This window comes from Anabrus simplex, chromosome 1 (genome assembly GCF_040414725.1).
Source record: "Anabrus simplex isolate iqAnaSimp1 chromosome 1, ASM4041472v1, whole genome shotgun sequence".
Classification (NCBI taxonomy): Eukaryota; Metazoa; Arthropoda; class Insecta; order Orthoptera; family Tettigoniidae; genus Anabrus; species Anabrus simplex.
The window spans coordinates 1152018359-1152036611 of NC_090265.1; the positions used below are offsets into that span (position 1 = coordinate 1152018359).

Genomic DNA, 18253 nt, shown 5'->3' on the forward strand with positions numbered 1-18253 from the left:
TCACTTCATGATGTCTCAGATATTTCAGTGGAAGATAAATCTGGGGATGTAGCAGGCATAATGAGTACCTGTAGTAGTGGTATGGTTATGCACTAGATTTACTGTCATACCCGCTAGAGCCGAATATCAATTGCGTTCCTGCTGTGTACCTTGTGTAAATAGACGCAGCTAATCAGTTCGTCTCAGAAGGATGCATCCTTCATGTTTACCTAAACAGATAATAAAACTGTTATTGGCTTTACGTCCCACCAACTACATTTTTTACCGTTTTCGGTGACCACCTAAACGGAAATGTGATTAATTGGAAACACAATATTCTGTCATTCTTCCTAGTCACGCTTTCTGTACACCAGTATACCCCGCAGTCCTCAGTGTACAAATCTCTGCAGTCTTACGCGCTGTGTTAATGTTCACTACAGGAGGTAATGCTCCAGAAGAGAAATGGACTGCCTTCGAGATAGCCTTGACGATGATGATGATTATGACGATGATGCTTGTTTTTTTAAAGGGGCTAACGTCTAGGTCATCGGCCTCTAATGGTACGAGATGAAACGAAATATAATGGTAATTACAATTTTAAAATGTATCCACTGACTAGAATTTAAAGCAAATGATGGTGAAAGTGATTATGAATTTAAAATAATCAATGGATCTAATTCGCAATGCTTTATTTTATTATAAAATTGTAGAGAAAATAGATTAAGGTAGAATAAGGCATTGCCTTGACGTGCAGTCATATATATAATTCAAGTTAAAAGTTAAAAGAAATCGAGCTCGATAGTTGCAGTCGCTTAAGTGCGGCCAGTATCCAGTATTCGGGAGATAGTAGGTCGGCAGCCCTGAAAATGGTTTTCCGTGGTTTCCCATTTTCACACCAGGCAAATGCTGGGGTTGTACCTTAATTAAGACCACGGTCGCTTCCTTCCCACTCCTAGCCCTTTCCTGTCCCACTGTCGCCATAAGACCTATCTGTGTCGGTGCGACGTAAAGCAACTAGCAAAAAAAAAAAAATTAAAAACACATTCAAATGCACGAAACAAACCAAAAAGGAATATTTACATAATAAAACATACTTCACAATAAAATTAAAAGCCGATGAGGAATAAACTCACTTTTATACACGACAAAACAGGTCACTATCCCTCATAAAGCGGATTACGGGGTCTGCTGACTGCTCGTCATATCGTAGGATGAGGGAGATGGTACTCGGAAGTTTTAGACTACGGCGCAGATCGGCCAGGTCCGCGCACTTCGTAAGGATATGTACCCCAGTAAGATGACCACCACAAGCACACTCCAGGGAGGGGGCTTCGGAAAACAGACCAATCGCGCTTGTACCACTGGGTGTACATGCGCGGCTGTCGCATTCCACAGATGTTATACGAAATAACAGCCGGAAAATCGCTTAAAATACACTTCCAGTGCTGTTAAAAGGATGTATCGTTCGATTATCCACCGCAACAGACGAAAGACAGAAAAATTCCAGTTACGGTAGGGAGGAGGATAGGTACTGTTATATTGAACTCCTTTGCGAACGTGGCTTATGGTCTGTAATAATCATTACATTCCGCCAGTACTGAAATCATGACTAAGGTATTGAATTTTTATATTTGCCGTGCTCTTTTTTAACCGTTAATAAATATATGCACTGCAATATCAATTTTCCGCTTTTCCTAAAAGACTTCAGTGTTTTTTTTTAATACTAGAAACTCTGTACGAGGAAATCGAATGGAACTCAGCCCGAAATTTTCACCTTTATTATGCTATGTCTTTTGGTATGGACTAGAACAAATTAGTTACTTTCAGTGACCTGTCTCAGTCTTATCCTTGGCTTTGACAACATGAAAATGACTGAGGTATGAGCGATGTTAGTAATGCCATTCCTTACCCAGCCAGTACCTGCTATGAATGGTGTGAAAATATCGCTCGCAGAGTTGGTTGGTGACATTTCAGTAGACTTGGCAGACTGATATGCAGTAGCAACTTTCGGCTCGGTGAGGAAAGCAACGGGAAACTACATCACTCCTCGAATGTCTCTTCAGTCGTGCCTAAGCCATCGATGCCAGCTGATAGCGGAGCTGTTGAGGATCAAACCAGCCTTCGGACTGAATAATCATACATATTGAACTTCATATGCAGATCCTTTGACCAACCAAGGAACAAGTTCCTAGTGTAGATTCTCTTCGTGCTTTCTCCAGAGTTATTATAAGTCCCACTAAAAGTCGTTACGCTTAATTTATCCTGGCTTGTTTTAGTACGTCAGCTTTGTGTTTTACTAATATATTTTTAATGTGCCCATAATCTGTGAACCTCTCCAGATGTATAGAGGTGGTAACTATCGAATATAATGAAACTTCGTGTTTGGTATTATGGGCTTTAGTGGCAGGTGCTTCACAATTGCTGGATAATGTAATATTTGTCTGGATTAAAACTAACATGATCTTCTAAGGATCTGACATGAGGATATTTCGGCGGCTATTCGGTATTATTCTTCATCAAATTGAATTATGTATAATACGTCTGTAGCGTAGTGAAACTGGTGGGAAGGGACGAAGCCTGTTGTGTCCTTTCAGTAATTTTTTGAGTTCTCTGGCATTTACTCTATAGCCATCCATATTTTCAACTGTTTGTACAGGTTTCTGGGTATTCGTTGTCTAGATTTTAAAGTCTGAATTAAGATGTTCTGTTTGTTAATTGTTTCAGGCGGCCGATTTGTATCCTTTTCGCCTTGCATAGAGCAAGTGCAGCGTACTTGTGAGACTCTGGTTCGCCATGGCTTCTTAGAACTCAGTACTATGGAGTGTCTGCAGAAGGAACTTCAGGTACAGACTCGTACCGTGCCTGTCTTACAGCTCGAGTGCCTCGCCACAAAGGTAATATAGATAATCTAAGAACAGACTTTTGAACTTCTAAGGACCTGAGTTGAGGACATTTCGGCGGTTATTCTATGTTATTAATCATCAAACTGAATGATCTTCTTAATCCGTGTTTAGCCTATTGAAATGGTGTTAAACCAATTGTGTCCTTTTACTAGTCTTCGAGTACAGTGATATTTACTCTAGAGTCAGTCCGTATTTTCAACTGTTTGTACAAGTTTCTGGGCGTTCATTCTAAACATGTCTCGAGTATTGTTCAGGCATAATTTTCGTCATCATCGACTATGACCCTTGTACTTCTGAAACACTGCTGAGATGTAATGTTTATCCGCAACAAAGTGCAAAGTCATCCCTGTTACAGGCCAGGAAATCATTGGGAGGGCTGGAAGGTAAAGGTTTCCTCTATCCTAATCTACGCACTAAATGGGATAATAATAATAATAATAATAATAATAATAATAATAATAATAATAATAATATCAGGTTATAAGCCTTCGAATTCAAGCCTGAAAAAGGTGGAGTTCCCATAAACTAGAACAAAATTGGCGTGAATTACTCAAAGTCCAGAAAGCAGTCTCAAAAATTATTAGATCCGATAAACGCTGATTATTTGCTTGATTTCTTCTAGTAAGGGAGTTCTGAATATGGATTTGGGGTAGGCTGTTGAAATGAGAGTTGTTGCATAGGAGGTTTGCAGTTTAAAAGTTCATGGAAGTTATTTGCGAGAAGTTTGCAGTTTTCTTTATTATTTGTTTGCCGAGCTTGGTAGCTTCAGTCGCTTAAGTGCGGCCAGTAACCAGTATTCGGGAGATAGCCCCAGGGGAAGATGATATTATCACTGAAATGTTGAAATTAGTAGATGAAAGCCTAGCTCAGACAATTCAAGTAATTCTTGAAGACATCTGGATTACGGAGAAAATTCTTGAAGACTGGAAATATGCACTCTACAAAAAAAAAAAAAAAAAAAAAAAAGAGGATAAAACAGACATTAATAACTACAGAGGGTTATCCTTACTAACAGTTGTGTATAAAATTCTCTCCAAATTCCTAGGGACTTGGAAAACAAACTGAACACCTAATTGGCGAATATCAGGCAGGATTTAGAAAAGGCAGGTCTTGTAGAACAAATTCTCAATCTCAAAACCATCTTGCAAATCCGTAAAACTAGACAGACAGTGATCACTTTTGTAGACTTCAAGAAAGCTTATGACTCAGTAGACCGACATATACTATTCCATATTCTAGAAGAATTCAAAGTTGAAAAGAAAACGAGAGACTTAATTCGCAAGACGCTGACTGGCAAAACTTCAAAAGTTAAATTTTAAGATGAACTTTTTGACCCTCTTGATATTACCACAGGACTTCGACAAGGAGATGGCTTATCTCCGTTATTCAATCTTGTTCTTGAAAAAGTTGTCAGGAAATGGTAAAATGACACAAAGGGAATAACTAGCCTATTGGTTGACTACACAAAAATAAAATTCATTTGCAGTGTTTGGCCTTCGAAGATGATATAGTTATTTTTTTCTAACAACAGAAAAGAAGCAGTTTAGGTCCTTGAAAACTTCATGAAATTGCAGCTAAGACTGGGCTCCATATATCGTATGAAAAACTCAGTACATGGAAGGATCCGCTCGTTATCTAGATGGGAAGCCTCTAAAAACTAAATTCGACAAAATTAATCAAGTGAATAAGTTTAAGTACCTTGGAGAAATGATTCAGCCATTAGGCTTGAATCGTGAAGTAAATAAGGAGAGAATCTCACCTGGAACAGATATAACAAAAAAAAAATTAATATCCAGGAACACAAAATTAAGACATTACAACTCAGTTATCAAACCTGAAGTACTATACGCCTCGGAATCCTTAATCATTGGAGGCAGATCACTTATTAAAGACATAGGGAAACTGGAGAGGAGAATATTGAGGAAAATCTTTGGTCCAGTCTGCTCATAGGGGATGTAGATCAAACGGAAGTCTTGGGAGCTTTATCAGCATTCTGAAAAGATCACCGACACCATCAGGAAAAGGCGAGTAGAGTTCTATGGCCACATTCTCAGAATTAACAATTGACAGGCTCACCAAAATGATTCTCAACTTTGCTCTTTGAATGAAAGTCAAGAACAATTGACTTAGTGAAATAGAAAAAGACCTTCAGGAAATTGGCATTCCACAGGAAATTGTTCAAGTTCGACTCCAGTTCAAAAAATCAGTCAACAGCCATAATTTTGCTGAGAAAATGAATACCAGGATCAATAAATCATGGACTGAAGAACAGAGGAAAATGTTCAGTGCACAGATGAGATTTTGGGAGAAGAAAAAATCATCAGCTAAATACGTTCTGTCGCATGGGCATAACGCTGTAAAAAATCGAATTTTAGTTTTCGAAGACGCTGGATGCCAGAGTTTTGTCCTGCAGGATTTGTTTTTTCTGCCGACACGATGCTGTGTATTTGAGCACCTTCGAATGAGCCGGTATCCAACTTGCCAACTTGAGCTCAGCAAGTCAGCCCTCCTACCGTCTGAGTTACTCAGTCCAGCATAAGCGATAGAGTGATTAGTTCTGTGCCCAGTCACCTTTGCCGTCAGAGAGGGTTAAGTGAATATCTGGGCATATTGCTTCTCAAGAAGTAGGATCTCGTTTCTACGAGGGTTGGAAAGGAAGTAGTGGCCACACTATCGTCACTTTGCGTAGTATAATTAAGGGCGCTACTGTTGGCCCCACATGTAGAGGGGAGGTGGAGCTACACAACGCACTTACAGTTAGTTGCGTTAGTGCAGGTCCTGCAGATGAACGAGTGCGAAACTGTCAATTTGTGGTATCAAACTGGCCCGTCTTAAAGTGTTTTCGTTAGTGGTTACGATTGGCGGAGCGTTATACCCAACAGTGAATTCTACATACTACCGCATATTTCTGGAACATCTTCGTCTTGCACTGCACAGGAAACGGCCCCATTTCCAAACGCATCCGCCTATTGACTTGCACGACAATGCCCGTTGTCACAATGCTGCTCCGGTTAAGGATTTGCTGATCCGGTGGAGATGAGAGGTCCTGTGACCCCGATGCGATATTCTGTGATTTTGATCTGTTCTCCAAATTAAAGTAACTACTCCGAGGGAAGCGTCGTACACGAGACGCCATTCTTCAAGCGACAGGGTGCTCCGTCGCCGACATAACAAAGGCGGCACGTCTACTGGTGCCCTGCTCCTTCGACACATCTCGCAACGAGTGGAGCACGTTGCAGTGTTATTTCATTGAAAGCCTGTGGAGGTATGGTGGTTCTAGAATAAGTGGTTCCGTATATATATACGAACAGCAGCAGTAGGGAGAACTGCTCTCTCTCCTCGTTACTTTTAAACCATTAGCTGTATGTCAGTCTAGCTTTAAAATGGACCATACCAGAAGCCTTATATATATTTTGCATTACTTTTCTCCAGCCTTCGTTTATTTGTCGAACACTCATCTTTCCAGATGAAAAAAGTGGTGCTTTACCGCTACTGTAGGGACCCGTTTTCATCCTCATTAGGTTATCTTTCTAAAGATTGCATGGCTTTTACACACGGTCTTCATTCAAGTAACACGAGCATTGTTTGATTGTTCCGTAATTAATAAATCTCAAGAGTTCTGATACGTTTTTCCAGAACATTTAAAAGACTCTAATTATAGGTGGGTAATGAGGGAGTCCCGCTACTTGAGCTAATGGCATGAGCGCGGGAAGAGCCGAGAGCAGCTGACTTCTAATAGTTTGTATTCGCTTCACAAGGATAAGAAATATATAGGGTAATTGGTTGACGTAAGGTCTATAAAATATTTTATTGGTTGAACATCCTTTCTTAGGTTCTAAACAGGTTGAACGCACGGACATTAATATCGATTGCGGTGTAGACTGGTTGAAGCACAAGAAGCAGTCGTACCTGGTTCAACCAATAGAGCTCTTGATATATCTTACTTCATCTATCAGAAAAACTATTTTGTTCTTATCCACAAGCAGTTAGGTGGCGCAGGAATCGAACAGCAGCAGTAGTGAGAACTGCTCTCTCCCCTCGCTACTTTTAAACCATTAGCTGTATGCCAGTCTAGTTTTAAAATGGACCATGTCAGGAGCCTTCTCTCAAGCTTTGACTCTCTGAAGGGGCGATGGACTGTCCCTGATATCTGGATCTAGTGAAAATTCAGTTTGTTTACACGGAATGTGTGTTAAATAATAAGCTTGGAGTTTGCGTGGTTGTAGCCACTATATATCTTTTTTACTAGGAATTGGAACAACAAGGACTCGATTTTTCCTTCCAAAAATCCCACATGTTTTAGCCAGATTCAAACCGCAGCTGTCCTGTTGGGAAGCCAGTGATGCTGTTGCTCGACTACTTCTTCCTTCAGATACGATTTGTCAAGTGCACAGTGCTGGCCCTCCTAATTTCGAAATCGTATCCCAAACGATTCTCATCTCACTTATTAAGACAAATAGTTAGCAAAAGCAGGAACTAGCCAGCGTGCCGAACTATTGGAGAAATCCAGCTGACCTGAGTTTGAGCTTACATTTCAGAGGACACCTTTCAAAAATGTAATGTAGAAAAGTGACATGATATTCCGGTAAAAATTATGAAGCCTTAAAGCAAAGGCGGGCACAATTTGGCTCAGTGAGCAGCGCTCCATCTCAGGCAAGTAAAGGAGCAGAGTATGCGCTCTGATGGAAGGCACAGCCTAGCAGCTGCTTGTACGATTCTCAATTACAACTAGTGAAGGGACACGTATCTAAACAAATATAAACTTTTAACAATTTCATTTTGCCTAATGTCTCGTTCTATTCAATGCATTAGATTATGACGAGGAAACAAAATAAGTTACTTTGTATACAAGCGCCTTGTGCTAAGTACATGCGTTTAATTTTATGTTCATTTAATTAGGTTATGCGTAGGAAACAAAATTAATTATGTTGACATGTGATAAGTAAATGCTCCTTTGACTGCTACCTGTACTCTTAGAAATACTGTACCGGGCGAGTTGGCCGTGCGCGTAGAGGCGTGCGGCTGTGAGCTTGCATCCGGGAGATAGTAGGTTCGAATCCCACTATCGGCAGCCCTGAAAATGGTTTTCCGTGGTTTCCCATTTTCACACCAGGCAAATGCTGGGGCTGTACCTTAATTAAGGCCACGGCCGCTTCCTTCCAACTCCTAGGCCTTTCCTATCCCATCGTCGCCATAAGACCTATCTGTGTCGGTGCGACGTAAAGCCCCTAGCAAAAAAAAAAAAAAAAAGAAAGAAATGCTGTAGGCCAACATAAACGCTAGTTTAGAAATTCAGTATAAACAGTGAACGACAAATGAACGGTTTGGTTGAATTCCGTATCCCCCCACCCACTCCCCTTTAAAATCTCAGGTTTATCCAGTCTAACTTTAAAATAGAGTACGAGCCTGGCATTACTCCACTTACGTGTTACGCTTCGTCCATGTTTCCGATCTGACCTTTCTTGGCCATATTTCCCTACGGAGTCTCATTTTACTGTTTTTCACAACAGTTTCAATTTTTTTACTCGATACCCTTCTTCCAGGTGTTGGTTCTCGTTTCATATTCTTCTTGTGATGAAAGTGATCACCTCACTGCTCAATCCAGTGCCATTTGAAACTGCTCAGATCCTTACCTTCCTTCGGGACTCAATGAGAAACTTTGAAAACAATGTGTTGTATTATACGGTGCATGTTCTTATTCAATTTACGTGATATTTTCATGGCTTCATGAAATAGCTATAAACAAATGTTTGCTAAACTCAGCAGTACAATCCTGTCTGTGACAGTGGGTCGAGGTGGGTAACACAGCGACTGCCACCCCCTGGCCAGTGACGAATGCTGTCCCCATGTAGTGCGTGACGTCACTTCATTTGTCAGCTGCTTTTGTTCGTCTTATCGCCCCGTTTGTCTCGTCTTGGGGAGCCTCTACCACAAGTTCATTGCCTTGGCTTGATGCTGTGTTATACATAAGCAAAGAATGATATTGCAGTTTCGAAAACGGAAATTGCCCTTCTCGGTGTGATACCCTGGGAGAACTGTTGTCCGGCTCCTTGGCTGAATGGTCAGCGTAGTGGACCTCGTGGATAAAGTTGGAATTCAAGAGGACAAATTGTGGCAAATATTCGTTTATAGGAAGGGGAGTTAGAGATTGGAATAACTTGCCAAGGGAGATGTTCAATAAATTTTCAATATCTTTGCAGTCATTTAAGAAAAGGCTAGAAAAACAACAGATATGGAATCTGCCATCTGGGCAACTCCCATAAATGCTGATCAGTAGTGAGTGAGTTATATAAACTGCCCCCTGCAGCTCGGTTAATGTAAATGTGTAAGATGAACGTAACACCTAGCCTCCGAGCTAGAGGAATTAACCAGACAAAGTTAAAATCCCCGGCCCGAACGGGAATCGAATCCGGGGTCCTTTGAACTGAAGCCCATTACGCCGACCATTCAGATAAGGAGCCGGACCATAAATTTAAATATACATGATATGCTGATATTCTGAGTCCAGGTTGGCGCGTTCAATCACGACTCAGCCCGGTGGTATTTGAAGTTGCTCAAATACTTTAGCTTCGTGTCGATAGATTTACCAGCACGTAAAAACTCCTGCGTGGCAAGAATGTTGGTGCTTCCGTAACCCGTTAAAGTAGTTAGTGAGACTCATTAATACCAATAAGATATTTATTAATCCAAGCTTTTAGATAATAAGACTCTTATTGAATTGTAAAAGAATTTAAATTTCTGTGGGTTGTTGAGAACGTACCTATTACTTGTAGGCCTACCTATTAAGGGCACAAGAGCGATAGAGGGGAAGAAGCGGTAGAGCCTAGGATACTGGACAAATGACCACACAAAAATTTTAAGTTTTGAATGTTTATTTTGAATGATCCTTTTTATTTATTTTTTAAAAACAACAACAATAACACTTAACCGAAGCATTAAGAACCTCTTAAATGATCGGGGAGGATCAACTACCAATTTCTAAGACTTATTAGCCTATACACATCTTTGGTATATAGCACCAGTAAGAAGCATGAGCTTCCAATAATAAATATTACACATCCAGGGATATCGAACTCCCAACTTTAAGCTTCAGTGACCTTACGGGCCTAGTACCCACATCAGAGCATCTCTTAATACACTTAAAAGTTTATTAGTTATTAGCTTTTACACCATTTGATACTCGCTGTCCGCAACAATACACAATATGGGATCCGAAGGATCCATAAAAACAGGAGCAGTACCTCATACTGCAAGGCCAAGAATTACTTAAATAGTTAATAGAAAAGGCCCAAAACAAATTAGAATAGGATGTTGAACCCACTCAAGCAATCCCGTGATGGTTACGTGCCAGAAGCGATCGTGCCGGATGCGACCACGCTGATGTGTCGCTTACGACCGAGTGGATTAAGCATCGTGCCGCATGCGACCAAGCTGTCGGTCAGTCAGTCAGTCAGTCACCGCTGCTCTGTATTTAGGGAATTGTCGAAGTGGCAGATTAACTATCGGTTGTTTACCTAGGTTTTTCTTAATCTATTTCAGAGAATTTGGAAATTAATTAATTAATGTATTTATTTATTTATTTATTTATTTATTTATTTATTTATTTATTTATTTATTTATTTATTTATTTATTTGATAGTACGAAGGTACACAGTCTGAGCCCAATTACGTTCCTTCATGACATATGGGATTTAAACTTAAAGTACATCAAACAAAACATAATAACAATTATAACAATAATAGCAAGAAGAAGGAAAAGAAGGAAACTAATAAGCAGAACACGATTTAAAATTATTACCACAAATAAAAAACGTAATAATATAGGTTATACATGAGCCACAGAAAATTACTGAGCAAGTTATAAAAAGAACACAAACAAAAAACTTAAGAGTTTCTGACATCCCAACAAAAAGGAATTTAATAATGATTATGATTTAGTAGAAAATAGCCTTTATTTTTTCTTATTGAACAATCTAGCGCCAGAAAATAAATCCACGTGTGCACTAATTGAATAATAAACCGATAAGGTTTTAAATAGTGGCGAATTAGAGTGATGAACGCTTCTAGATCTTGGGATGTGAAATAGTAATTGCTGTCGTGATGTTACTTGTGGTACATGAAAAGGGATGAAAGTAAGTAATTCTTGACAGTCATTTTTTCGGTTCAAAATTGTCATCATTATCTGTAACGAAATTTATGTTCTCCTGTCTTTCAAAGACGTGAAATTGAGCACATTTCTTAAATACTGGTTTGAAATGTCAAATGGACAAAATACACTGGAAGTTTTATGATACAAATATCTTAGAAATTTATTTTGTACAGTCTCAGTGTGACGTGTTTGGTCCTTATAAAGGGGTTCCTAGATTACCGATGAATATTCTAACTTGTTTCGTACTAAACTTATCTACAACTTAACAATGACTTTACATTTCTTAACATTTAGGAATAATTTATTGCTATCGCATGATAATATAATATAATTACTATCCTGTTGCAAATCATTCACGTCACTGCATTTATATGTGGTCTTATATAAATTTACGTCGTCAGCAAACAACAAACAGAGGAACGAATCATTCCAGGCAAATCATTAACCACAATGAGAGAGGCCCAAGATTGGACCCTTGTGGTACACCAGGAGAACTAATAAAAGTATGTTAAATTTCACTTTTGAAACAAACAGATTGCTGCTTAAACTTTAAGTAGGAACTTAATAGTTGAATTAATGGTTTAGAACAAACTGATCCAGCGTTGTCAAAATAATTTTATGGTCCACCTTATCAAAGGCCTTTTCTAGATCCATGTATATTACATCGGTTCTTCTGTTTGTGTCTAATGCATTGTAAATCGTTTGAGTAAAACACAGCAAATTATTATAATAATGTTATTGCTTAACGCCAAACTAACTAATTTTACGGTTTTCGGAGATGCCGAGGTGCCGGAAATTAGTCCCGCAGGTGTTCCTTTACGTGTCAATAAATCTACCGGCACAAGGCTGATGTATTTGAGTACCTTCAAATAACACCGGACTGAACCAGGATCGAACCTGCTATGTTGGGTTTAGAAGGCTAGCGCCTCAACCGTTTGAGCCACTTATCCAGGTTATTATATTTGTTTTACACTTACCTTATCTATAAACACAGTTCTTGGGGATCATGAAGTTCAGTCCCTGGATTTTCGGGAAACAGAAATGACAGAGCAGCATCTTCCTAAGTTGCTTTTGAAGAATTTACTGAGGGAAACTGGTAGTTTTTACAACAAGAAATATGGTGATGCGTTTGCGTTTTATCCTACAATATGCCCTTATATGAAGCTTGTGTCGGCATATTTACTGGCACGTAAAATAAATCATGTGGGACTAAATTCCAGCATCTCGGCGTCTCCGAAAACCGTAAAATTTGTTAGTTTGACGTAAAGCCAATAACATTACTATTATTATTATTATTATTATTATTATTATTATTATTATTATTATTATTATTATTATTGTTGTTGTTCCGGGATATCTGTGGAACAGCAGAGGTGAAAGAAGGTGCCGGGATGAATGTTTCTAACTACAGAGTCCAAGTTTTTAAAATTTTAACAAAGGTTATATTTTCCAGAAAACAATAAAAATTTGATAGCTTTTCACTTTAGGGAAATTCCAACGACATAGCAATCTAAAAACAAAACTTAGAAGGATCCAAGAATTTTAACTCTCTTGGGCTACAAGCCCCTAGTTTTACAATTTTGAACTCCTAGCTCAACGCTCAAATTTGTTCAAGGGCAGAAATCCCGTAATAACATGGAGCAGTTGCTCCCACTTTACAATGTCAAGCCTCCCAGAGGCATTCTTACAACACTAGAAAAGAGCTGACACGCTCTCAGTTTTTCAAGCCTATTCAAGGCAATATCAGACTTTACAAATACTTGCCATCAAGGCACAACTTACACAAATGAAACGGGGGTATCTCGTACCCAACCTACTGGGCCTTAGTAGAAAAAGAACAGGTTAAGTAAATGGCCCGAAACACCAAGTTGAATGGAGGCGTGTACTTGCACTCCTAAATATGCATTCTTAAAACCTAAAAAGGCACTAGGCCGATGAAACAGGGGCTATTCCCAAACTATGGAGGTGACTCGTATAATAATAATTTAAGACATTACAGGAAGGAAACCAGTTACAAAACGTAGTCACCTCAAACCAATATGAAGGGGAGCTCGAGAGGGTAAATCACTCTCTATCCCCGAATTACAGTTGTAGATTTATGAAGTTTTTACATAAGCCGGCAGAAAATGACATTTTTAGAAAAGTAGGTTACATGTAAAAGTTTCGGACCTTTCCCGCGGGTTAAACTGCTGAGCTAGCAAGAAATAAAGATGTTAAACTGCCATTACTTTGCTGAAGAACTGCTGTCTGATGAAAGAGGCACCACCCGCCTCCTGCTTCACATACACACACTCAGTTAGATGTTGATCAAATGGCCAAGAGACGTGAAAATCCGCAGTTTATAAACCCTCGGGGAAAGTTAGAGACCTTTCATGAATAATTAAGCCACACTCTCTCAGTTTATTGGTAGATGAAAAAGTTACTCACAAAATCGAAGAAGAAGCCGGTGATTGGTTAGAATTTAATTACAGAAATTCTGGATTGGCTAAATTCAAAACTGGCGGAATGAAAAGATAAATATTGCCAACCCACAAATGAAAATGAACGAAATTTCCTAAAGAGAAAATTTATGAATACAGAATTTCTTCAAACATTTCTTTCACTTCGCACCAGGGTGCATGATCATAGTTTTTTAGTGACATCTGTTGTAGAAAGTCCAAACTTCTTGATAAATGGTAACCAAAACATGTTGAAATTCACACAGTCCTGGAGGCTTTACAATCATAAAATTAAGGTAGTGACATCTTCTGAGTAAAAGTTTAAGTAGATCTAATTCCAGGTTCTGTGTTTCTCCTGTACAGGAGTTCTAATTGGCGCAAGATTTAAATGTGCGGTGTAGAGGTGTACCGCCAGGTACAGTTATTATTATTATTATTATTATTATTATTATTATTATTATTATTATTATTATTATTATTATTATTATTATTATTATTATTTACAAACATAATATTTGTTAAAATATAACTGAACTTATGTTATGACCCATCTATGTTTTCTCTTGGGGAGGAATAACTCTGTGGCATTCAAACTATACATTACACTGATTTAGTTTTTAACGACGAGTTCTTGTGTTGGTTTTAGATATTACCTTAGTGGTGATATAATGTGTGCATTTTTATTTGAACTTTCTTCATAGAAATGCACTCATTATTATTTGCAAACCTTTCACGCAATCGTTAGGATTTTTCTTCGTAAAGATTTATATCGGCTGTATTCACCGACGACTGCGGCTCCGTGGCTAAATGGTTAGCGTGCTGGCCTTTACTCATAGGGGTCGTGGGCTCGATTCCTGGCCGGTTCGGGAATTTTAACCATCATCGGTTAATTCCGCTAGCACGGGGGCTGGGTGTATGTGTCTCCTTCATCATCATTTCATCCTCATCACGACACACAGGTCGCCTACGGGCGTGAAATCAAAAGAGCTTCACCCGGCGAGCCGAGCATGTACTCAGACACTCCCGGCACTAAAAGCCATACGCCATTTCATTTTTTTAAATTATTTTTTTACCGATGACTGCTAAATCAGTGTACATAATTAAATGTGCACGGTTTGTGGTTATAGTAGTTCGCTGTTTGAACAGAACAAAGAACAATTTCATTCCCAACCTGGTAAGCAGCGCTATAAATATTTTGCCCATTTTCTAACCTTTCTTGTTCTGATTTAGCTTACCTTATCTTGGGATGATGGCATAGCTTATTAAATGAAAATTCGGTTGTCATCACCGGTCGCATCCGGCACGGTTACAGATTATGCGGTCGCTAGTGACGCGGGTCGCATGCGGCACGGCCTCATGTGGCACGACACCCCCGTGATATGCCTACGATTAAACCTAATGGCGCAGAAGACCCGGTGACACAGAGGATAAGTCATAATGCATTTGTGACTTAGACGGGTGAAGATAATGACCGAAAAGCAAGAAGGAAAAGTTTAAATTTGGAAAAGCTTGGTCAGAAATATGCAAAATCGAACAAGGGAAACGAGGTTCCACACTCGTACATTCTTAATGCATAGCACCCGCTTGGATGGTTCTACTCGCAGGGAGAAAGCCTTGAAACCTACATTTTTACAAATTAAAGAAAAAATACATTAAAGGTAAATGCGGCTCGACCCTAAGTTTTACATACTAGAGGGGAACGCTGGTATCTTCCCGCCGCCACACTCAAGTAAGTTCATAGATACACGAGGTCCAAGTATACTCATAATTATAGCGGCGAGCTGGGCGATGATTGGTTTTCTTAAGTTAATATCGTAGTAGTAGCAATTTTGAAACAGAAGAAATGCCAACCCTTGTTAGTTGCAATACTCCTCTAAACAGAGTTCATACCAAGTCCCTAGGTGGCACTCCAAACCAAAGTAGTGATATCCGTCAAGGAAATTTAATATAATGATCTTTTTTTCCACAAAGTTCAGTAGTCTCCACGAGAGACTATTCAGGCGTTTAAGGTGTTGCCTACTACTAGGGAGAGACCTTACTGATGGTACACTACCTATTAAGAGTCGCCTCCGTAGCGTAACGGTTAGTGTTATTCTCTGCCGTCCTCGGGAGCCCGGGTTCGATTCCTGGTACTAACAGGAATTTAGGAATGGCAGGAGGGCTAGTATGTAGTTGAAATGGTACATGCAGCTTTCCTACACTGTGGGGTGTGCCTGAAAAGAGCTGCACCACCTCGGGATGAAATATTTCCCCCCTAGTTTCCTCCTATTGTGTTGAAACGAATACATAATCGAATTTTATGAAAACAGTCCTAATTTTTTCTCCTGAGGCTCACAACATGTTATAAACTTTGTAAAACTGAATGCAAGATTGATGTTAGAACGATGAGAGATGTTGAATATGACAGCAATAGTCAGTTCAGTTGGCTCCCTGCCAGGACACAGGTCCTTGCAGTGAGTACTGGGTCGCAGTGGAATTTGGCACTTTTTGTGCTTGTATTGTGATATATAGTAGGATTTATTGAACCTCACAGGCTTCCGCCCAATACATAGTTCAAATCCGAAATAGCCTAAGCAATACACCAAAAACCGACCAGTAGTACCAAACTAAACTTAAGTGGAATGACCAAATAACAGAATACATAAAATAAAGTAGCATAACATTAACGGCAATCTGGTTTTTGTGCTTGTACCTGACTACTGTAATATTTCCTGTTCTACGTCTTTTATTGAAGTGTTGTTCTTATCCGACCCTGACAGTGCTAAAATACACTCAAAAATTAAGCATATTTGCAGTTTATCCAACAGTGTCTACTATCTATGTTTCATATACGGTTTAAATCATAAAAACCTTGCCTTCTTCACAGCTAGGGGCATTAAACTCACGGCTGGTAAATAAATCCCGTATACTAGAGTTTAGGTGACGTCCAAGCAAGTTTATCAGTGTGTGCCTTGCTTCTATGCACTGCGCACTAAAATGCCTTGTCATACGCTGTCTATGGCAGATACAACAGAACATGAGACAAGTTGACGTTGCCAACATTGTTCACATGAATCAAAGTGTTGTCTCCAGGTTGCGGAAAACGTTCCAAGACACCCATTCAGTAGCAGATCGGCATCGCTCGAGCCGTGGACACAAAACAACAGCATCTCAAGACAGCTATATACTCAAATCTGCACGTATAAACCCTTTACGTACCGCTATTGCTCGGCGCCACGAGCTTCGAGACGCCACAGGCGTTACCGTAAGTATCCAAACTGTGCGCAATAGACTCCATGATAGGGGACTGAATTCAAAAAGACCCCTCGGGACTTCTCCACTTCGACAGCATCACAGGGTGGTTTGCGATTGAAGGACTAGAGCCCTAGAGCACATCACGCTTGGACACGAAATCAGTGGTCCAGAACGTTGTTCACTGATTTGGTTTACACCATGACAGCTCTCTGCGCACACGGTGGACAAGAGGGGAACGTTACAATGAATCATTCTCAATAGAACGTCATCAACAGCTTGGAGGTTGAGCATTCTTCCGGGCAGGTATCATTTTCGGCCGCCATACGCTACTGATTCACATTCAAGGAATCATGACGGACACATAAAAACGCAACATTCTTCGAGCCATAGTAAGTGGTTTTGCACAGGCTGTAGGAGGGGAGTTTACTCCACAGCACGATAATGCTCGTCCATGTCGTGCATCGGCTGTGAATGGATATCTGGAGGGACGTAGAATCTACAGAATGGACTGGCCACCCCCTTCCCCTTGCCTAGAGCATACGAGGACCTTTCTTAAAAGAGCAATTTCCAACCATCGATATCCACCACTAACTATTCAGGCTCTAAAAAGATGCTGCCACCAAGGAGTGGAATCTTCGCATCAAGAAATGTTCTATGATTTGGTGCTGGGCATGCCTTGTCACATTCAAGAGTTGCGGCAGGGTTCGTGGAGGACCAACACGTTATTGACTCGTGTGACTGCATCGAAAACTGTCTTTAATTTGCGATGTTCTAACTGTGGAAGTTCTTTAATATGTTTGATTTAGTCACATACTGAGTGTTTTTCTTTTCATACTTGGTCCAAAGTTACCAAGAAGTGTACGTTTCGGATGTGTTTACTATTTTGATTGTCATACTAGATAACACGATATCCGTTTAATCTCAACACGAGATAATCTGGTATATGCTTTGTTTTTCCTGAATATATGGTAAACATTTCTTAGCTTGAGAGTTGGTATACAACATTAGTGTTTGTTCATTTGTTTATTTATGTATTTCTTTATTATATAAAAGATCACAGGTCCTATTTCGGTATTGCTAGGTAGGCTGTCGTCTTGGTACAGGACAGTTCGTACTAGTTCCCTTCACGGTCGATGGGTGCAAGCACAATAGCATTATAGGGTCCGCGTTCGACAATAATACCTGGACTGGATGCAGTTCCTTAAATTATTTATTCATGCCTAAAACTTGAAGCGTTCAGCCTGTTGTCGCTGTTCCCTCCAGTATTATAATTTAAAAAATTTTCTGCTGATATATTTTGTTAAACATATATCTTTAAATACTGGGTGTATTTATGTCTGTTTACAGTAATATTTCATAGGATTTCTCTTTTTTTTTTTTTTAATAAATTTTGCACGGCAAAAGGTAGATAAGTTATGTCAGGAGAAGTGTGAGGTCTGGGATATGAAGTCAGAACTTTAGTTGAAAGAAGAAGATAACTATATAATTTGTGATTTTTGACGACCTAGTTGTTATTCTTGATCCTTAGAAAACTTGAAAGCAATTTTATA

At 39.5% G+C, this 18253-nt stretch overlaps 1 protein-coding gene across 1 annotated transcript in view; it reads left to right on the forward strand.

The window, feature by feature from the left end:
- Positions 1-18253, forward strand: part of Trmt61 (tRNA methyltransferase 61) — a 511674-nt gene that overhangs the window by 315397 nt on the left and 178024 nt on the right. The window contains exon 4 of the mRNA XM_067150743.2: positions 2704-2873. Coding sequence (XP_067006844.2) covers positions 2704-2873 — 170 coding nt within the window. The remainder of the gene's footprint in view (positions 1-2703; positions 2874-18253) is intronic.